Here is an 18,287-nt window from a genome sequence, read left to right as displayed (position 1 = left end):
TACGTAATTATCAATTGGCTACGAATTATTATCGAATCATAAGAGGGAAAGATGTAACAAAATCTGACATATTACTAAAATTATTAGTTTGTGTACATGTAAGGCTGTTAATAAGAAGTAAATCCAGAAACCAAACTGATGGTTTAACTGATCAACGATAAACATGCATACATTTTGTTCCGTAACATATCCAATGGGTCTCTACCTCTAGATGCGGGAAGAACTTTCATGCGTCTAAATTCGAGCGTAAAGCCTAGTATCTCATAAAAATATTGTAGGCCTCTTTCATTTAACACTTTATAAAAACCATCCCAAACCACTCATAACTCAGTACTTCTTGTAACTTCTGATGGCATCCTGTTTATCGACATCCACCAGTGACAGTAGAAAGTCTTACATTAAAATTGTTAATTCACTTTGTGAATATTCAATAGACATAAACAAGCCGACTGACGTCAGTCTCACATAACAGTGATGAATAGCAAATAAAAAACACATCAAAATTGATCACCTCCTATTTGGGAGTGAGTAGATCTACAGCAATTTCAATTAAACAAAAGTCTTCTCATTGCAATTGTATATTGCGTAAAAGCAATTAGTACTAGAAAGGTATATTAGTTTTCATAAACTGCATGTGTGGTTGCAATCAATTAAAACCTGGTATCTTATACGTGTGGTCGCAAATTCCCTTCCTACTCGTTGGTTACGCAAAACTCCCCGATCCCTATAAGGCATGTTAGCTGTTATGAGAAGGTTTTTTGTCGGTGCGAGTTTTGATACGTGATTTATTCTGCAAGGAATGTATTACGAAACTTGTTTGAGAGAATTATAATTGTTGAGTATTTATAGTATTTAAAGGATTTTATGACTAAGCATTTGGTATTGCGATCGCTATTTTGATCCACATTTTATACTCCATTTTAAATTCGTACTCCAAAGTATACGTTCTAATTTACGTTGTAGTTATTTGAACTAAAATTTGCGAACTATTCGATTACTATTTAAAAATAAAAGTTAATTCATACTGCGTAATCTTGTCTTGGGTAATAAAGCTGTTATTCATTTGAATTCTTTTTTATTTTTCACATTAACACAATCAATCAAATCTTTCTTTCTCTACTGGATTAGAATAAGAATTAATTCATATTTCCATATCCATTATGAATCGTTTAAACTCCGTGGTAACACTTCATCGTTATAGAAACGAGAATAATTGTTATAAAAGGCCATTAAAATCACATACGAGTAAGTTAACATGGAGGCCAAGTGAGAGTGAAGTATGGGCAAAACAGACCGGACTCTAATTACCTGATGAATTTATGATGAATACCACAGCACTAGAATGAATGGAGGTAATTATATTTTAGTGTTTTTGCATCGCTTTAGAAATGGCAGTTTAGTTTTTCAGCGGTTAATTTTTTTCAAAGCTGTTGTTTAATGATGATAAAGTTTGTGAATATTTTGTTTATTAGATAGGGCTTTCACATTCGAAAGTAAGCGTAATGTGGAGTAAATTAAATTAAAATTGTTTTATTTTTTTATTTAAGCCATAGCATTATGGAACTTAACGCCTATGAACGTATCATGATAACTATAAGAATGCAGTAGCACTTTGTATTACGTAACACAGAGCTCTGGCTCGTGCATTGCAAACCATGCTCAATAGAATGGTTTAGATGTTGATGAGCAAATAGCATTGCATGTTACCAACTTATCACGTAAATTCTCAAACAAGCCAGAATAAACAACGAAGCACATAACAACAGTAATCTATCATTATAGTTACAAATCGTCGCGTGTGGCTTCCGCAAGATCATAATTGAAATTTAATATGGCAAATGAAACCGGGTTAATTGTGCAAGCGATGCGTATGTCGCAAAAACTGCGGCCTGTCGCCTCCAAAACGTACGGGAAACAATACTCTTGATACTACAGGGCTGGATTTACTCAAAATTAAAATGTACGTGGCCCCCCTTTTTCATTTGTATGTCTTTTAGTTAGTTTTCGATGTAAAAGAACGAGTTTTAGTTCTTTATAGTTCAGTTTCTGTGAATGACGTGAGAATACGTTCTCCTTGAAGATAAGGGGCAGGGCCCCAAAAATTTCTTGCCTCAGGATTTGTACAAACCTTAATGCGGTCCTGCACACTGCCCGCACACAAGTAGGTAATTGGGTAATTTCACCAATTTACTTTAACATCTTTCTGTGAAAGAAAGTGGGTACGAATGCTCATTCGCTTCAGTGAAAAAAACAAAACTAAAACTGCACATTATTAATGCAATTTCTACACACTACAGATATTACAAGTGAGACGTGGAGCATAGTTTGCTACAGTATTGGAGAATTTAACTTTATGTTTGTGTTCACGATTTTATCCCTAGCGAGGTAGGCTTATACGCGTCTAGATGACAATATAATGTAGTTTATATTCCGTCTTATGACAGGGTAGAAACCATTTACTATATCGGTTACAATGTCGGTTGTGTCACGTTGTTCCAATCGAAAATTTCATACTAATTCCTCAAATAAGGAGACGAACTGGGAACCCCACGGGGACAGTTCCTTGTTTCCATGCAAGCTCCGCAAAGTTACTACCCTGCATGTGATAGTAAAAACTTTCTTAGTTACCAAACAAAGGAAGTAGGTATTGCTTGTAGGGTTTTATATATTTTAAACAACAATTAGTGCTTAAATCAGAGCATCGCCCATCATGCCACGCTTTGAACACCATGTTACAACCGAATTTTAAATCGGCAGCGGAATATGTTCTTATTTCAAATTTTACTATGATTTTTGTAGTCGAATTTAGTTCAATTAATTTTTTATTTTTTAACAGTAAGTGAATAACTACGAATATGAAATTGTCGAGTTCATTCACATACCTCGGCTCTATTACGTTTCCTTTTATGTGACGGTCACTTTTATGAGTCGCGGCGTGGCCGTTATGTCACACAGGGCGCCAATGTTCGCCACTTCGCGACAAGTGACGTGACACACTTCACGTACGTAATCGATTATTGCGAATCTGGCCGAATATCGATTTACGCGGCACTTAAATATTAATGTCTGCGAAATCGTCATTTAATTCGCAATCGTTTTTTATGCGGCCATTGAGAGCTAGTGACAAATATAAAATAACAACGAAGTCATTTTAAGACAGTATTGGTCTCGGCTTCAATAATTTGTCAAAGGTTGTGTAGGGCTCTGGTATTTTAAATATATGTATTAAAGCTTTATAAGCGTTATCTTAAGGTATTTATTCCCACGGCATAAGTCCTGAACAGCAATAGTTATTATTACATAATATCGTTCCCAAGAACCGACTTTATGCTGTCCGATTGTTATGCAACAGCTTTTCATAACAAAATATATTATGACCTCTGCTTCTTCTTATATTGACAATAATATTTTATGGCTTAACCAAATATTTTATCTCGATTCACGACACTCACGAAAAATCGATTATGTTACGTAGGAGCGTATAATCAATTGTCCTCAAGGCACATATTGTTAGCAAGTTACGATGCCGCCCATTTAAAAAAACCGTTGTTCTCATTTAGATGTAGGTTAAGATAACATGACAAAACCATTCAATCATAGCCCATGGGCTAAAGTTGTCGTCTTTAGTATTATCTTATTTATTTTACCTCTATATGTTCGTAAGGCGGATAATTTATCTATGCTAATTCAGATAACATTGTAACGCAATATGAAAGTAATTGGCCGTAAAATTTATTATACCTTTAATACTGGACATTTCCCAATCAATTAAGTAAGATTATAACAAACATTAACATCTCTAGCGCCAATGATGCTTCTAGAAACATTATTATTGGTAGCAAGTAAATCAGTTACGATCTTAATTTAAAGGTTCAGACGACGCAAAAATCGTGATGAGGTTTCATTTTCTTTGATTTCAATGCTCTTACAAGAAGGTCCAGTATCGATTTTACCGAATAGAAAATAAAAAAAAAACAATTTTGTTAAGAATAGCAAAAAACACAAATCACGCAACAAATTATGAATTCACATAGTTCTATAAGTATAACTAATATTTTGAAGAGATGTTTAATTATAATATTAATTTAATACAAAATAATATTAATTTATCTAACGTAGGCATCATTTTCTCAATATGTTTAAACCATGAGAGCCATGATGCCTCAACCCGTTTGTCTATTTATACTTACAGATATTATGTATATTCCAACGAAGTCCACTTTCAGCTTACAGTCCCATAACGACTGTATTTTAAACAGCGCATAATGAATTCAACACTAATCGTTAAATATGGTGGCTCGAATACAACTTTCAAGGAAATTGTTTAGATTTAACATGGTTACTTGCTAAAACATACTAAACCAACCGAAGCTAATTTAGCCGTGTTTATTCTGAGAAGTCACCGAGTGGTGAAAATGCGAAACGGGTAATAATTGATTTACTAGACTTTCGTTTAATATGAAAATGCCTAGAGAACACTTCTTGGAACGTGCTGTGTGAGTAATTTTCAAGCATTGTTTTCAAGAGATAAAACAGGCCGCGGCATTTTTGGGTCGGAGCCAAATCGCTAATTCGTTAACCTTCCTACGAGTATCGCCAGAGGGCAGTAAGAGGTCCTCGAGAATGACTTAAATCCCTTTTGATGTCCCTAACAGCATTAATCTTTTCTACGTTTTCTTTTGGACGGAATTCTACTTGATGAGATAAATTGCTTGTAGAGCACGTAGAGTGTTTAAAGTACATGTTAAAAATGCAATGTTGAAATGTACAATAACAATATAGGATTATAAATAAATGAAAAATCACTCCTGACATTTGACATTATGTCTATACATGTTTTTGCCTGCAGCTCCGCCCGCGTGGAAGTTTTTCCGAAACACTGTTTAGTAGTTCTTGAGATTAGCGCGTTCATACAAACTATTTAGTTTTATAGTACATAATATTATTATAGATTTAGAGCAATTTTATTATAACTTAATAAAAAAATCTCCATAACTCAATAGCAAATTTATAATTGTCCAGCGAAAACACAACATTAATATTACATATCATCGAAATGCAAATTTCATCACGCTGCTCTGATACAGATGTTCGACAAAAACTAATGAAGTGTCATCACAAACGCATCAATCTAAACGTTACATAATTTTAGCTAATTTATAACAACTGACCTTATTTTATTTATGATTAACGACTAAAGTGTTAGTAGTGAAAACATTTCAAGCTTCTTTTGCTTCTTGTTGTTTGTTTAATATTTATAGATGCATGACTGATTACGTATAAAGTCTAAGTAATTAAAAGTGTATTTTAATGCATTCTTCAACTATCCTTATACACGGAGACCGTCCGAACGACTTTCATTTTCAATATAACTTTTACTTTATTTAGTATAGTTCGAAACTCTCTGTTTTTGGAATAGTTCCCGGTTTTCGGTTCAATCACCTACTGAGTTCATAGTTTGTTTGCACACAAGAGTAAATACGAGTTTAGTAGGATTGTATATTGACTTTTGTTTCCAATTTCATTGTATACGATGTCGTATTTGACAAATACCATGTTGGCATTGTATACATCTTTCATTTGTCATTAAAACTTCTTATACATTAGACAAATTGTAGGACACAGCGCAGCATGTGATGCGCAACTTGTTTATTACTTTTTGGTTTGTACAACCGTGTTCGGCATGACCCATAGTATCGCAAAGTTGCGCCTAGTCGTGGCGTGCTGCCAACTTATGTAGAGATTTACTCGTCTAATATAAATCAATGAAAAAATAAAGAAATGTTATTACTTAAGTACTCAGTGTTAAGCAAATCTCATTTTAATAAATCATAAAGAACTATAATAAACTAATAGAATGGTGTGACATAATTAATTTGTTGCCACGATTGTAGGCGTCACGATTATATTAAAATAGTTATTAAAGGTTATTTTATCCAATCATAAGATCATATGGCATTCAAAAACAATTATCTTAATCTACAAAATTCGCAAAAAAATATTATAATATCTATAGAAACAAAACTTGGCGAAGTAGACCATAGTTTCCATGCAAAGTTTCGTAATTCTATTACGAATATGATCGGATATTTGTTATGATTTACTCGAGTGCTTTGCATATCTACTTTCGCTTTCATTTCTAATGCATACATTGGATGAACATCACTCACGGCTCCAAACAACGTTAATACATCTCTGACATGACACGAGTATTTTCCGTTCACACGCGGATTGGCACGCGACGGGAACGCAAGAAATCTACATATTTCAGCCTTCTGTATCTAATCTCATTAACTTATACCTTAATGTGTTTATTTTTAACTTGACGGAATTAGGACCTTTGTAAGCCTGACAAGGGTTGGCTTATACATACACACCGGACTTTCGGGTGAGCGGTATAGGGACTCGCAACCCTTGAAAAATTAAGCGACCATGCTGCGGGCAACTCTCTAACGGGTTATGAACCTCAGCTCAGAACGGCCACTGCGAGAGACATCAGCTATTGACCTTGATCTCTAATTTGTCGAAAATTAGTATGAGTATAAAATTATACTCAAAACCGTTTTTAAATTAGGTTCAGAATGACTATCGCAGACGGTACAAATATGGTAAAATGTCTCGATACAGTATAGCTTTATTGACTAGTTGATTATGTTCGCCATTCGCCAGTTATGCCGGCCTCTTCGAAACTACATTGTTTTGCTACATACAATTAGGCGTTATTAGTTCATGCTCTTGTGATAAGCAAAGTCTACGTAGATTCACGTTTACAATTGCTGTAACTTTAAGATATTGTATGTTTAATTTTACTGTCCGAAGTTTTATGTTGAATGCATTATTTCCTGTGAACTTGCGCGAGCCGGATGATATTAGCATTTACACATTGTATCTGTAGTTTGTGCATAATGTATGTTTTTCTTAATAACTCTTAAATTAAAATCTAGTTGTATCACGTGGACATTAAATTATTGTTTTGCTCGCCATCAACCCGTATTCTAAAATCGTGAGTAAAATTATTTATTTAGTTGATTTTTAGTTCTTAATTTGAAATTAGGTGGAAGAATCTATTTATGATTAAGTTTTCCGCAATTTAAAAAAATATATTTGATTTAAAAGTTTATATTATGTAAGTACTTATTTAAAAACTTTTTATTTTCCAAATAAAAAAGAAACATTGAATATATTCAACAATTATAATTATTATTCATTATACCTTCTACTAACCTAACCTAACCTAACCAGTAAGTCTGATCTAATTAATTGTTGCCTGTATTGTAAAGAAAGAATTAAAACTCAACATGAAGAATTTGGGTCAAGATCCCCAGACTAAAGTATTTCACGGTAACAGCCATCACTATTTAATTACGATGGAATCCAATCTCTCTATTTTCAAAATATCGAGCAATGGCCACAAAAAATTACGCCATCCAATTCTAATAACGTAATATAAAACAGGTGTTAATTTTAAAAAATGAAGGTGTAAAATGTCTTACAACAATACAATTGCGTCTTATTATTTTTTCTGCTGCACACCTACTTATTATTGAGATGTATAGATAACGGGCATGTGTGGAACATCGTGTACATATTATATCGTGTGAATATCTTCATGCATCAAGGTTGACGACAGAAAACCCATCATTTGGTTTTAATGCCGTCATCGACTGCATCATTAAGTTTTTTAATGAGACCTGTGTTCTTGTCTTCGTTGTGGTAACATTGTAAGCAATTACTTTCTATAGAGGTTAAAGTTCAAACCTTGTTTCCAACCGACGAGATTGAAATTTAGTATTTATTTACATATTAGCTACATTCAGTTTCAACGAAATCGCCGTGGGAAATCTACGCTCTGAAACAAATAATAAAGTGATTTTCATTTGTGTCTGAAATGAATCAATTTTGTATAGACGACTGCTAAGATCCTAGTCAAGGTAATTATTCAAAGTAAGTAAGTGGTTATTTGGTATAAATAAATATTTTGCTATATATAATTTTTAAATAGGAAAAGAATTCATAATCGTTGATGCTTATGCTTTCCCAGAGACCGTCCTGAGCCGAGGTTCGTAACCCGTTAGTGGGTTGCCCTCAGCATGGTTGCTTAATTTTTAAGGGTTGCGAGCGCCTAAAGCGCTCACCCAAAATTCCGGTGTGTTTGTATAAGCCGACCCTTGCCAGACTAATAAACGTAGTGTCATATTGAAGAAAAAAGAAAAGTATAAAATTTACCGTTAGATTATGCATTATTTAAACCATTCGTTTTTATTTAACTCTACTACTCAATATCGTTTAATTAAAATCAAATAAGTAGATTACAGCGAGGAAGGTACAACCAGCAATTGATCTAAATTGAATTACTCTCCGTACATCGTAAACGCCTAACAAAAGCGGAATTTAATACTATCCCATTATAAAAGATATTACGTTGAATCTGTACGTACGGTTTGACTAAATAAATGGGCCCTATAAAACGAGATTAAAGGTGGGCACTTAATTTACAAGCCGTTGTAGCATTAAATGCTTTAATGATTGTAGTTTTAGTTCCTCGAAGGCGTTAGCACCATTGAATTAGCAATAAGGCGCAAAATAGTCGGCTTGTTGTAGTATAATGCTGGTTTTTGCCTATAGGTATTAAGGTACTTTTGGGTTTAATACGCGCAATATATTTATAGCGAATGCTTATTAGAATATAAATTTATTTTATTGTTACGTTACCGGCATAATAAGGTACAGAGAATATTAATAATGTACGGAAAATTAAAAAAAAAATTAAAGATGTTTAATAATAATGAAATTTAGCTCTTAAGCTCTTCGCAGATCGCTCGACTTTTTAGACATATTCAGTTTGTAAAAGTGAACTGACAAAACATAATAATTATATTTATTAATAATTTCTCTATATCATATTAATACCAATACTTATTAATCAACAAATCTATCTGTGCTGGCTTGTAATTAACTTATTTAATGTGTTTAGTTTCTTTTTTCTTTCGTTTATTGTTATCAGACATCTGTGAACCACCCAAATAAAATAAAAATAAGACGTAATAAATTAATATTAAAAAACCATTTTCGAAAACATGCATTTATTTAAATACTCTACGAAGAAAAAATATTTAAATTGAATCAAACTGTTTTACACTTGATGAGATAAAAGCAATTCGCGACATAACTGACTTACCTATCTTAATTGTCTATGTGACTTGAAATCGTAAAGTATACATTATTATAGTACTTATAACCATAAATCTCAGTGTTTTTATGTAAGTATATAAAATCTATTTATTTTACTTACAAAATAAATAAATAAAAAAATATATATTTGTATATTTTAATTTTTATTTTAACTCTTCACTGCTAAGCCTCCTCCACATATTTGCATTGAATACGTAAAGTTTAAAGATTACTCAATACCTAACCTAACATTTCCATTGCTCTTTTATCTTGTTAATTGTAACGTATTGGCAGCCTAGAATATATTTTTGGATTAAAATATTTAAATCAATAATCCACATAATCGTAACTTTCCCCATTTGCCGAGTTTAACTCGCTTTCTTCCCGCTCTAAACAAATACGTAAATAGGTTTCCGGAACTCTATAGTACAGATTCGTACTAATTGCTTATTTTATTAATGTTGCCACTAAACGGGGCATTGTTACGGTCAGATCAAAGGAGTCTGATGTAAGTTAAGTTAGCTCATTAATTTTTAATTACGCAATGGCTTTCGCCTTTGGTAAAATACAACCATTGTTATTGTTATTGTCGTGGGAGGCAATTGTACAGTTTTAGTAAGATTAATTGTAACATTGTATTAGTATTGTCCGATCGATGTTTTCTTATCGCATGTACGCCGGAAGTGTGCTATTGATTTATTTCTATTGGGCTTTTGTTATCTGTAATCGGTAAAGATGTAATACAGATAATAAATTCATTACGTTATTTTTATTTTGTCTTATAATTTTATAAATTGTGTTATAAACTATCTAGCTGATGTCGGTACGTGGCCTAATATTGCAATTTTGCAACCGAAATGTTTTTTTACAATTTGTTAGGTATACTTAGTTATTATATTTATTTCTATTGTCGACTAGTACATACTGCCTATTGTCAGACTGACCGTAGACCAAAATTAGACTTCATTGTTATTAAATATTCATAGTACTAGTCCACAAAATCTGTCTTAGCTCAACATAAAACTGAATATGGGTCCATCAATAGTCAATTTAAAGAACTGTTAGTATACTGACATTTAGTAATATTAATTCCATAATTCAGAACATGGTTTGTATAACGATTCACAAATTGATTCACCACTTCACTTGTTTAGTAATGCCCCACCCATTTCATAAGTAGCGTAAACTCTGGCACAGCGTTTTGTCAGTTCGCAAACGTGACCGCGCCACGCCCTAACCGAAGATCTGCAGGTCACGACACTTGGACGTGAATACAATAAATATTGGACGCGAGGCACTCCGATTGAGTTGCAAAAGTACCTGTGGTTCGAACACGATTTGCTGGTCAATATGGGCCATTGGAGTAAAGTTCTTCTATTAATATTGTAACTATTGCAATCCTTTGTGAGAATATGCGAATCGGAGTTGTATCTTTGTAGACATATGGATCGTCTTCTGTCAATTGTGACCGTATTAGTAGACCTGTATAATGAACTATCTATAAAACATCCCGCACTTGATATTCACACTTCAAAATATTATACTTTCCGACGCTCAGTAAAACACATTTTATCCACAGCACCCAAGTCAAATACAACTCCCATATCGTCTGCCTTACATTAGCCAACATATTTTATATTTATTATTATTACTTTGTAACTAAATTACATGTACGTGTCACCTAATTTGAATAAGTTGTATACACTTCTATTTGGATTCTGACTAGCCATTAGATCCACTGTAATGTAATTTTAGATAATTATTGTCAGTAATCTGTTTAGTGTATCTTTATAAATAAATAAATAAATAAATATAGTAAAATATAATAAATATTACATTATGTATTATTATCTTATGGTAAGGCAATAAACGCCAAGAGAGTACTAATTAAGTACATTATTTTCCTCTCTAAACCAAATAAAACATATCCGTTGTATTTTAATTTCCTAATTCCTACATAAGTCCATAGCCGTCGTGTTTATAATTTTGTTTATATCTACTCTAAATGTAAATCAATCGATATTGTTGTCAAAATGATATAGATATTTTTTGTAAAAAAATGTATATAACCTGTATTTACGGATCCAGCAGGTTATTGTTAATGTGTTTTATATAGGTATCTATATAATTATTTTTTATACAAACACACCTCATTGCCATTACTGCCAAATAAACATTCCATTCAACTGGTTTACGGTCCTTATTCATAATTCGTAATTCAACAGGTATAAAGTATGATGTCACCATTGCTATGATACCACATTGTCACTGACAAGTGACGGAAAATCATAGTAAGTATTCATGCAATGCTCCTTGGGTAGGGATTGTTTGTCGAAGATGCTTTTTCTTTATGTTGGCAACAGACTTTATTGGCAATAAAGGGGGAAAATTTGCCGAATCAGATTTCGGCGCCATTGCTCGACCCCTTCTGAATATATTAGGATATATTAGCTGTGTAAGTATATGCTTAATGTTTGTAATCTGTTTTCTATCCGCATTTACAGAATTATTCGCGTGAAACAAAAATATCTTTTAAGTTAATCCAATTATTATTAATGTTATAAGTTTATTAAGGCGGCATTTTACATTATCGTGATTATATTGTCACAGCGCAAATCGCTGATAATATAAACACCGTGTTATGATTTATATCATACGATATCTATCACTATAATTTACTGCCGCTGACAAAATCTCGTTGGAAAGTGTGTAATGGGCGCCTGGCGATTAAGTAATAGCAACACGCAACGGCGCGCGTCGCAGAAAGGAAATAAATGCGAGTAGGCGTTGGCAGGTGCCACGGCTCGAACATTTCCCTAATAAATCGTTTTGTTCCTGTTGATTTTGTCTAAACATTTATAAACTATATTACTTGTAATAAAAATATCTTTATCGTGTGATACAATTCTAGAATATTATAGACCTTGGTAATTTAAGACGTCATCGAATTCTGTTATTTTCAAACGAAACTGCCGTTGATCATTTTTAAGAAATACAATTTTTTAAATAAAATATTTAGATTTATTTCATTAGCAGTCTTGCTTTATTGTTATTTGACATCTGACATTTTCTCCCAAAAGAATCCAAATGCTTTACAACCATCATTGCAATATTCAAGCTTCGAATGTTTTCGCAAGAACGATGTAAATTGCTCAATTAATTTGTAGCATAGAATCGAGACAGAGGGGGCGCGTTGCGCCGCGGCGCGGCGGTCAGTCGCGAGGGGACGACGCGTCCCGTCGACGCCATGGCCGTGCCATAGCGCGTCGATACCACGCTAGATGAGAGCGCATGCGCCAACACAAAACGCATGTGCGCCGCACCAGCTCTATTGCTCGACGTACTGAGCCAGGCACGCAAACTTGCGACACGCGCTCCTATGTCGCATAATTGATCCTCCATTCGATACTGACATTGAACGGCCGATGTGCGACGGCCGACCGGTCGATTACCAGTTATTAACTTACGGCTACCGCGATAACGTGTTTCCGCACGGCTCGATCCTAAACGCGTCCGATCAGCTGGACAGCGTCGAGCTAGTATGCCCTCGTTCTGTGTGAAAGAAGAATCAGTTATGGTTTGTGTTGTGGCGTAAAAAGTGCAGTGTCAGTGTGCGAGAATAAACATGGATATAACGAAGGAAAGATCGACAGGATTAGAGGAGTTCGAGGAAGATGTCTTGACGTCGCGACGTTGCATGTTAGACGGTTAGTCAAAAAATATATATATTCACATCAATTTCATAACGAAAAGTAGTCGTTCATATTTGTTTGCCGAAGTAATTATGTGAATACTAAGCAGGGACAAAGATCGCTGCGCTGACGTGACAGCGTTTATGTATTGGACGCATGGTTATTGATTTTTCTGTCGGTCATTTGAGAGTCTTTGTAGTTATAGTCCGATGTCGCTGATATTAGTAAATACCAAGAAATTCTTAAGTTTATTAAGAAGAGACTCACATGCTTATCTTTTGTTTCCATGACACAAAAAGTTATCTTAATTAAGGCACGTCATTAGCGCTATTTGTGCATGCGCTTACCCGCACTAACGATGCAATATTACGGGTTCATTGTTTGCTTTATTCGTGTAGATTTTTTAATAATCTTTGCAATCTTACTAAACCATCACGTGACAGGGAAACCAATGAATTCCATGAGTCATTGAAAAGGAAGTTATTGCAATGTCAGGTGGACTTGGCCGTCAGACGTTGCACCGTTTTCGTTAGTAAACTTTTGCATTGTGAGGGACCATGGCGTGCCATCGCGTGCGTTCACCTGTCTCCCCTCGCGCAGCAACTTTATAGGGTTTGAAAATCGATACAGCGTACCCTCTCTGGACCCTTTTATGTCGAGACGTAATAAACTTCACTTATATGCATGAGTCAAAGATTAACAAGGAACAATCAAGGTTTATGTCAATTCCTTGGCCTTGTACAATCAATCATGCCGAAGGAAATTTCCGATTACGAAATATTACCTTACGAATATCGTCATCGATTAATTGGGGTTATATTGACATTCTCAAGTCTCAAATTTCGCTTGCGGTTTGAATTGTGTTTCAAAACTCGCCGGTCGAATAAGTCAAATTGACCGTACCGGTCTGTTTTGATAAGTAGTCTTTAATAAGACAATGTTGTTAATTATACCATTGATAAACTTGTAAATAGGTTCACTAGATCATAATAATTGACTCGAGGTATTATAAATACGCCGCCATATTGTCTTAGCCTGATCGAGATATCGATGTTCGGATTGTTTGAAATTTAATCATAGATTTTTATATCGACCACCAATAATTATTGCACAATTGTCATTGGAACTATTATTCTAGTGACCATTAAAGATAATTATTTCGAAATTATGTATTTGTGTTTTACATTAAACACGTGTAGACTTCATTCGAAACTATTAGTGGCTAACATAATAGTTATAAGGTCATAACATAATGATAAGGAGTTACCTTATTTAATATATTAAGTAGATAAATCAATATTTTACATTTTAATTTAAATGTCCATAAATTTTGACGAAAAAATCTGCCCAAGTACATATATTATTAAAAGAGGGTAGAAGCAAATTGCACATGGCCTTGAGCTTTGCGCTCCTCGTTAAAACCAGCCTTTACAAAATGCATAATGCATCGTCGCATAAGGGCTATGCGGTTTTATTTTTTATTTCTTTGTATGACGACACGAGCTTGCTGTTCGCCTGATGGTAAGCGATACGACAGCCCATTAACAGTAGAATCACTATCCAACACCATGAATTACAAAGTATTGTTTGGTATTCCACTGCGCTTGCCATCCTAAGACAGGAGATGTTAAGTCTTATTATGTCCAGTAGTTACATTAGCTACGATGTCCTTCAAACCGGAACACAACAGTGACTGCTGCTTGGCGGCAGAAATAGACATTGCGGTGGTACCCACCCAGGCGGACTCTAACATATGAGAGACCTACCACCAGTTGTTTGGATTTAATTAAGAGCATTTAATGAAGCTAGGGCTGTGTTTCCTTCCGTCGTTTGTCGATGAGTGCGCCGGCTGCAGTATCCTTGAACCACGATGTCCTAGTACATATCCGACCGGTTCCAATTGCTATTTTCTCCCGTTCAAGTTATTATAATCAGGATGCAGTCCCACTGCGTGTTTGCCTTTAGATGCGTTATGATCACAATATTAGAGTTTTTTTTTGTGGTATTAAGAAAATACGTACGTATAAATTTATTTATTTCTCGAATATGTATAAAAAAAAATATTAATAAGTTATTCATATTTGTAGTGACATACGATTGTTATATACAATTTTATGTAAGTATATATAATTTTATCAAATTCAGTCTTGATTCACAGAGGTCATGATAAGAAACTTGATCGTTTTATCACTGTTATCTAAATACTATTTCATAATTGGTTACTAAGTATTAAATATATTACTACAGTAGCATTTAAGATGTTATCTATATAGATAAAGATTTTTTATATTTTTAGATCAGTGTAAATATTGCAACTCAAAGTTTAAATTCGAATTACTAGATTTGGGTGACTCAAAACTTGACGATGTTCATTCCATCTCCGGAAGAGAGAGCATTTATTGGCTGTTTAGTATAATAAACCTACGCGAACGTAGTAATTACATGTGCAGTTAGCAACAAAAGTAACAACAAATTCAAAATTTAAATTATCTATACACGTTAAGTATAATAAAAGATTTTATTTTTCTCTGTCTAAAATAAAGCTAACCTTTTGTAGTTTAACTTATTGAAGAAAAAGATTTTGCCAATGACATCACATTATTCAGAAGATCCGAATTTTTCTGCTAGTTTTGTGGCTGATATGTACATGCTGCACATAGAATAAATAATGTACTTACTTAATTTAAGTTCATGACCTGCAGGTTTTACAGATCCTGAGATAATAAATTTGTAAATAAGCAGGTTTATCGCATTGCAAAGTAACTATGCTGGAACTATTTTCTATTTCGCTTTTCAATATGTTAACTTTGTATAAAGGTTCCAAGATAATATCTTGGAACCTTTATATAACGAAGTTAAATGTTTGCCTTGTCATAGCTTATGCAATTGTTTTGTAAACAACTGGCAGAAAAAATAAAACGTAATTGCAAACGTAAGCAATCAAAAAATTAGGATCAGGGCAAAAAACTGGATTGTTAGGTACTTGAAAAACCAGTCTTCAATGTTTAATATCCTTTTTAACGAAACACTTACAGATTAACATTGTGCAAATGTAGTATTCAAAATGTATTGCAATATGTCCTATAAAATTTAATTTCACTTAAGCAAGATTGACAGGGACAAGGTTTGCTGATCAATAGGTTGGCATCAACAAAGGCATTATAGTCAATCAGACTGAATGTTAAATTGAAATCATTAGAATAGACTTCTTTGTTCCTTTACACCTGTATAATAGTATCAGCTATATAAAATGTTATCAAGCGTCAGTTTATTTCATACCTTTATATAAATACTGATTGGTAATGTTATATTTTATAATAAACCTTTAAATATACCTAGTCAAAAATTACGCCATAAAATAATATTACACTTCGACAAAGCTTTCTTTCACTTGTTATTTAAACTGGCTACAATTCATTCTAAATTGTATACTTATCAAATGTTTTTTTTTTTTCTTAAAATTTCCATAACATCGAAGTAATTTGTTTTTAAAAAATACATGGTATACACTTACATAAACATTAAACATGCTGCATGCACAATCTAAAAACATAATTTTTAATATGTAACGCGGCAACTTTACCCTATTTCGTACGTTTAGTAAAATTGTCGAAGGCGAAACCTATTCTACTCCAGTCTCCAATCCCTATTACGCCTGCTTAAGGTTCAATATCCGTACAGCACTGTAAGTTTTTTAAGCAGTGGTGATTACTCATCATAGTTGTTACTTTTGATTGTCACTTACCTTGTACCATTAAAACATAGTTAATCATTATTATCATAACAAGGTATTTTTAGATATAAAACAATATTATAAAATCACACACGTAATTTTATAATATTGTTTTATATCTAAAAATACCTTGTTCAATCAATACCTTTTTTTTAATAGATGACTGCTACATGATTACTTTGTTTCAAACTATTACAAATATTATCGCGATGATTAAAATCATTGTGACACACCAATTTAAGGATATAATTTTTATTGATCATTTTCTTTGTTTCTTTTTTGATTTATAGTAATAGATTTTTTAAATATTTTTTTATGTTAGAGACTTTCCCGCCCTCACACCCACACAACTACAAAGTACTTACTTCCTACTACGTACTTACACTAATTAACTCCTGTAAGCCAGGATCAGCACGCATTTTAAGTCCCCGAGAAGTGAATCTCGGCGAATCTCAGGGAAACCTAATTTGTCAATTCTTTAGGTTATTCGATTTTTTATACCAGTGATTATAACACATTAAAGTGATGTCGGGTTCTCTACTCAGTATCAGCCTGGAATCTGAAATTCATGCCCGATATGGCGATACGCCTATCACATCACGGGCGGAATGCACACTACAGAAAGTGGGTGCAGGAGTTGCATCTCTGCCTACACCTTTGGGCACAAAAGGCGCGATTATCAGTGCAATTATAATAAGTCATTTAAACAAGAAAAAACTAAACAGTGTTTTACAAAATCCGGTTTTATACATACTTGAGATATAAAGAACACATATGATGACCATATGTCTACAGTGTAAATAAGCTTTGAAATATGACGCATGCGCTTAACCACACATATAAAATCTAATATGATGCATTTGTAAACAGTGTTGCTGCTCGCTATTTGGAATCAACAATACCTAAGTAATATATTATGCAAACCCGTATAATTTAACACATCCACTCATTATTATCCATTGTTATTGAGGTTTACGTCATAAAAAGTAACGATCAAAAATAATTACACCCCAAGACCAACTCTAGTCACAATAATATAACTTTTGCATGCAACCTGCATTTTTCATTTATTATAATTTAATTAGTAGTTTTTGAATTTTTAATAAGTAATAAAAATTAAAAACTCAAAAATATGATAAAAAGGGTTTTCAACTCGTGTAAGATTTTTGTATAATCTACCTAAGGTCTTGAATAAAAACCCAAATTATGAATACGTTTTGTTCATATTTGTTTATAATATACAGTGGTGTTATGTTTTGTGACCTTTTAATTGCGGAAAAATGTTTAAGGACACAAGCAAGAAAAATCGAGTTTAGAATAATTTATTCTGAACATTATTCGCTATATGAACTTAACAGTGCTATAAAATTCAAAACAAAACTATTTAAATATGGATATCTCCATGGGAAATATACTTAGTATTTAAGTATGTGAGAACTTAAAACGGCAATTAAGCATTTATTATTATTAAATAAAAGCAATGTTTACAAAGTCAAATTCGAATTTAACTACATAATATTTTGTTCCGTATTATTCTATTATTCACCTACCCCATGACGGACTATTAAATATAGGTGTAATCGATTGATTCAAGTACGTTTAGGTGCTATCATTTAACTATGTAAGTAATTACTAGTTCAAATAGTAAGACAGAGAAAAAGAAACATTTATTCGAACAATATACTGGGAAA

At 33.2% G+C, this 18,287-nt stretch overlaps 1 protein-coding gene across 3 annotated transcripts in view; it reads left to right on the top strand.

Moving 5' to 3' along the window:
- The window catches only part of LOC115449500 (cerebellar degeneration-related protein 2-like), a 94,104-nt gene that overhangs the window by 52,689 nt on the left and 23,128 nt on the right, over window positions 1-18,287 (top strand). Inside the window, exon 1 of one of the 3 annotated variants that reach the window (XM_030177344.2) lies at window positions 12,400-12,878. The exons of the other annotated variants lie outside the window; for them this stretch is intronic. Within the exon in view, the coding sequence (XP_030033204.2) occupies window positions 12,797-12,878 (82 nt within the window). The 5' untranslated portion in view covers window positions 12,400-12,796. Of the gene's footprint in view, window positions 1-12,399; window positions 12,879-18,287 lie in introns of those variants that run through there. 3 annotated transcript variants of the gene reach the window in all.

The sequence above is a fragment of the Manduca sexta genome, chromosome 17 (genome assembly GCF_014839805.1).
Source record: "Manduca sexta isolate Smith_Timp_Sample1 chromosome 17, JHU_Msex_v1.0, whole genome shotgun sequence".
NCBI lineage: Eukaryota > Metazoa > Arthropoda > Insecta > Lepidoptera > Sphingidae > Manduca > Manduca sexta.
The sequence above is the reverse complement of the archived record's forward strand: the minus strand, read 5'-3'. Positions and strand labels throughout refer to the sequence as shown.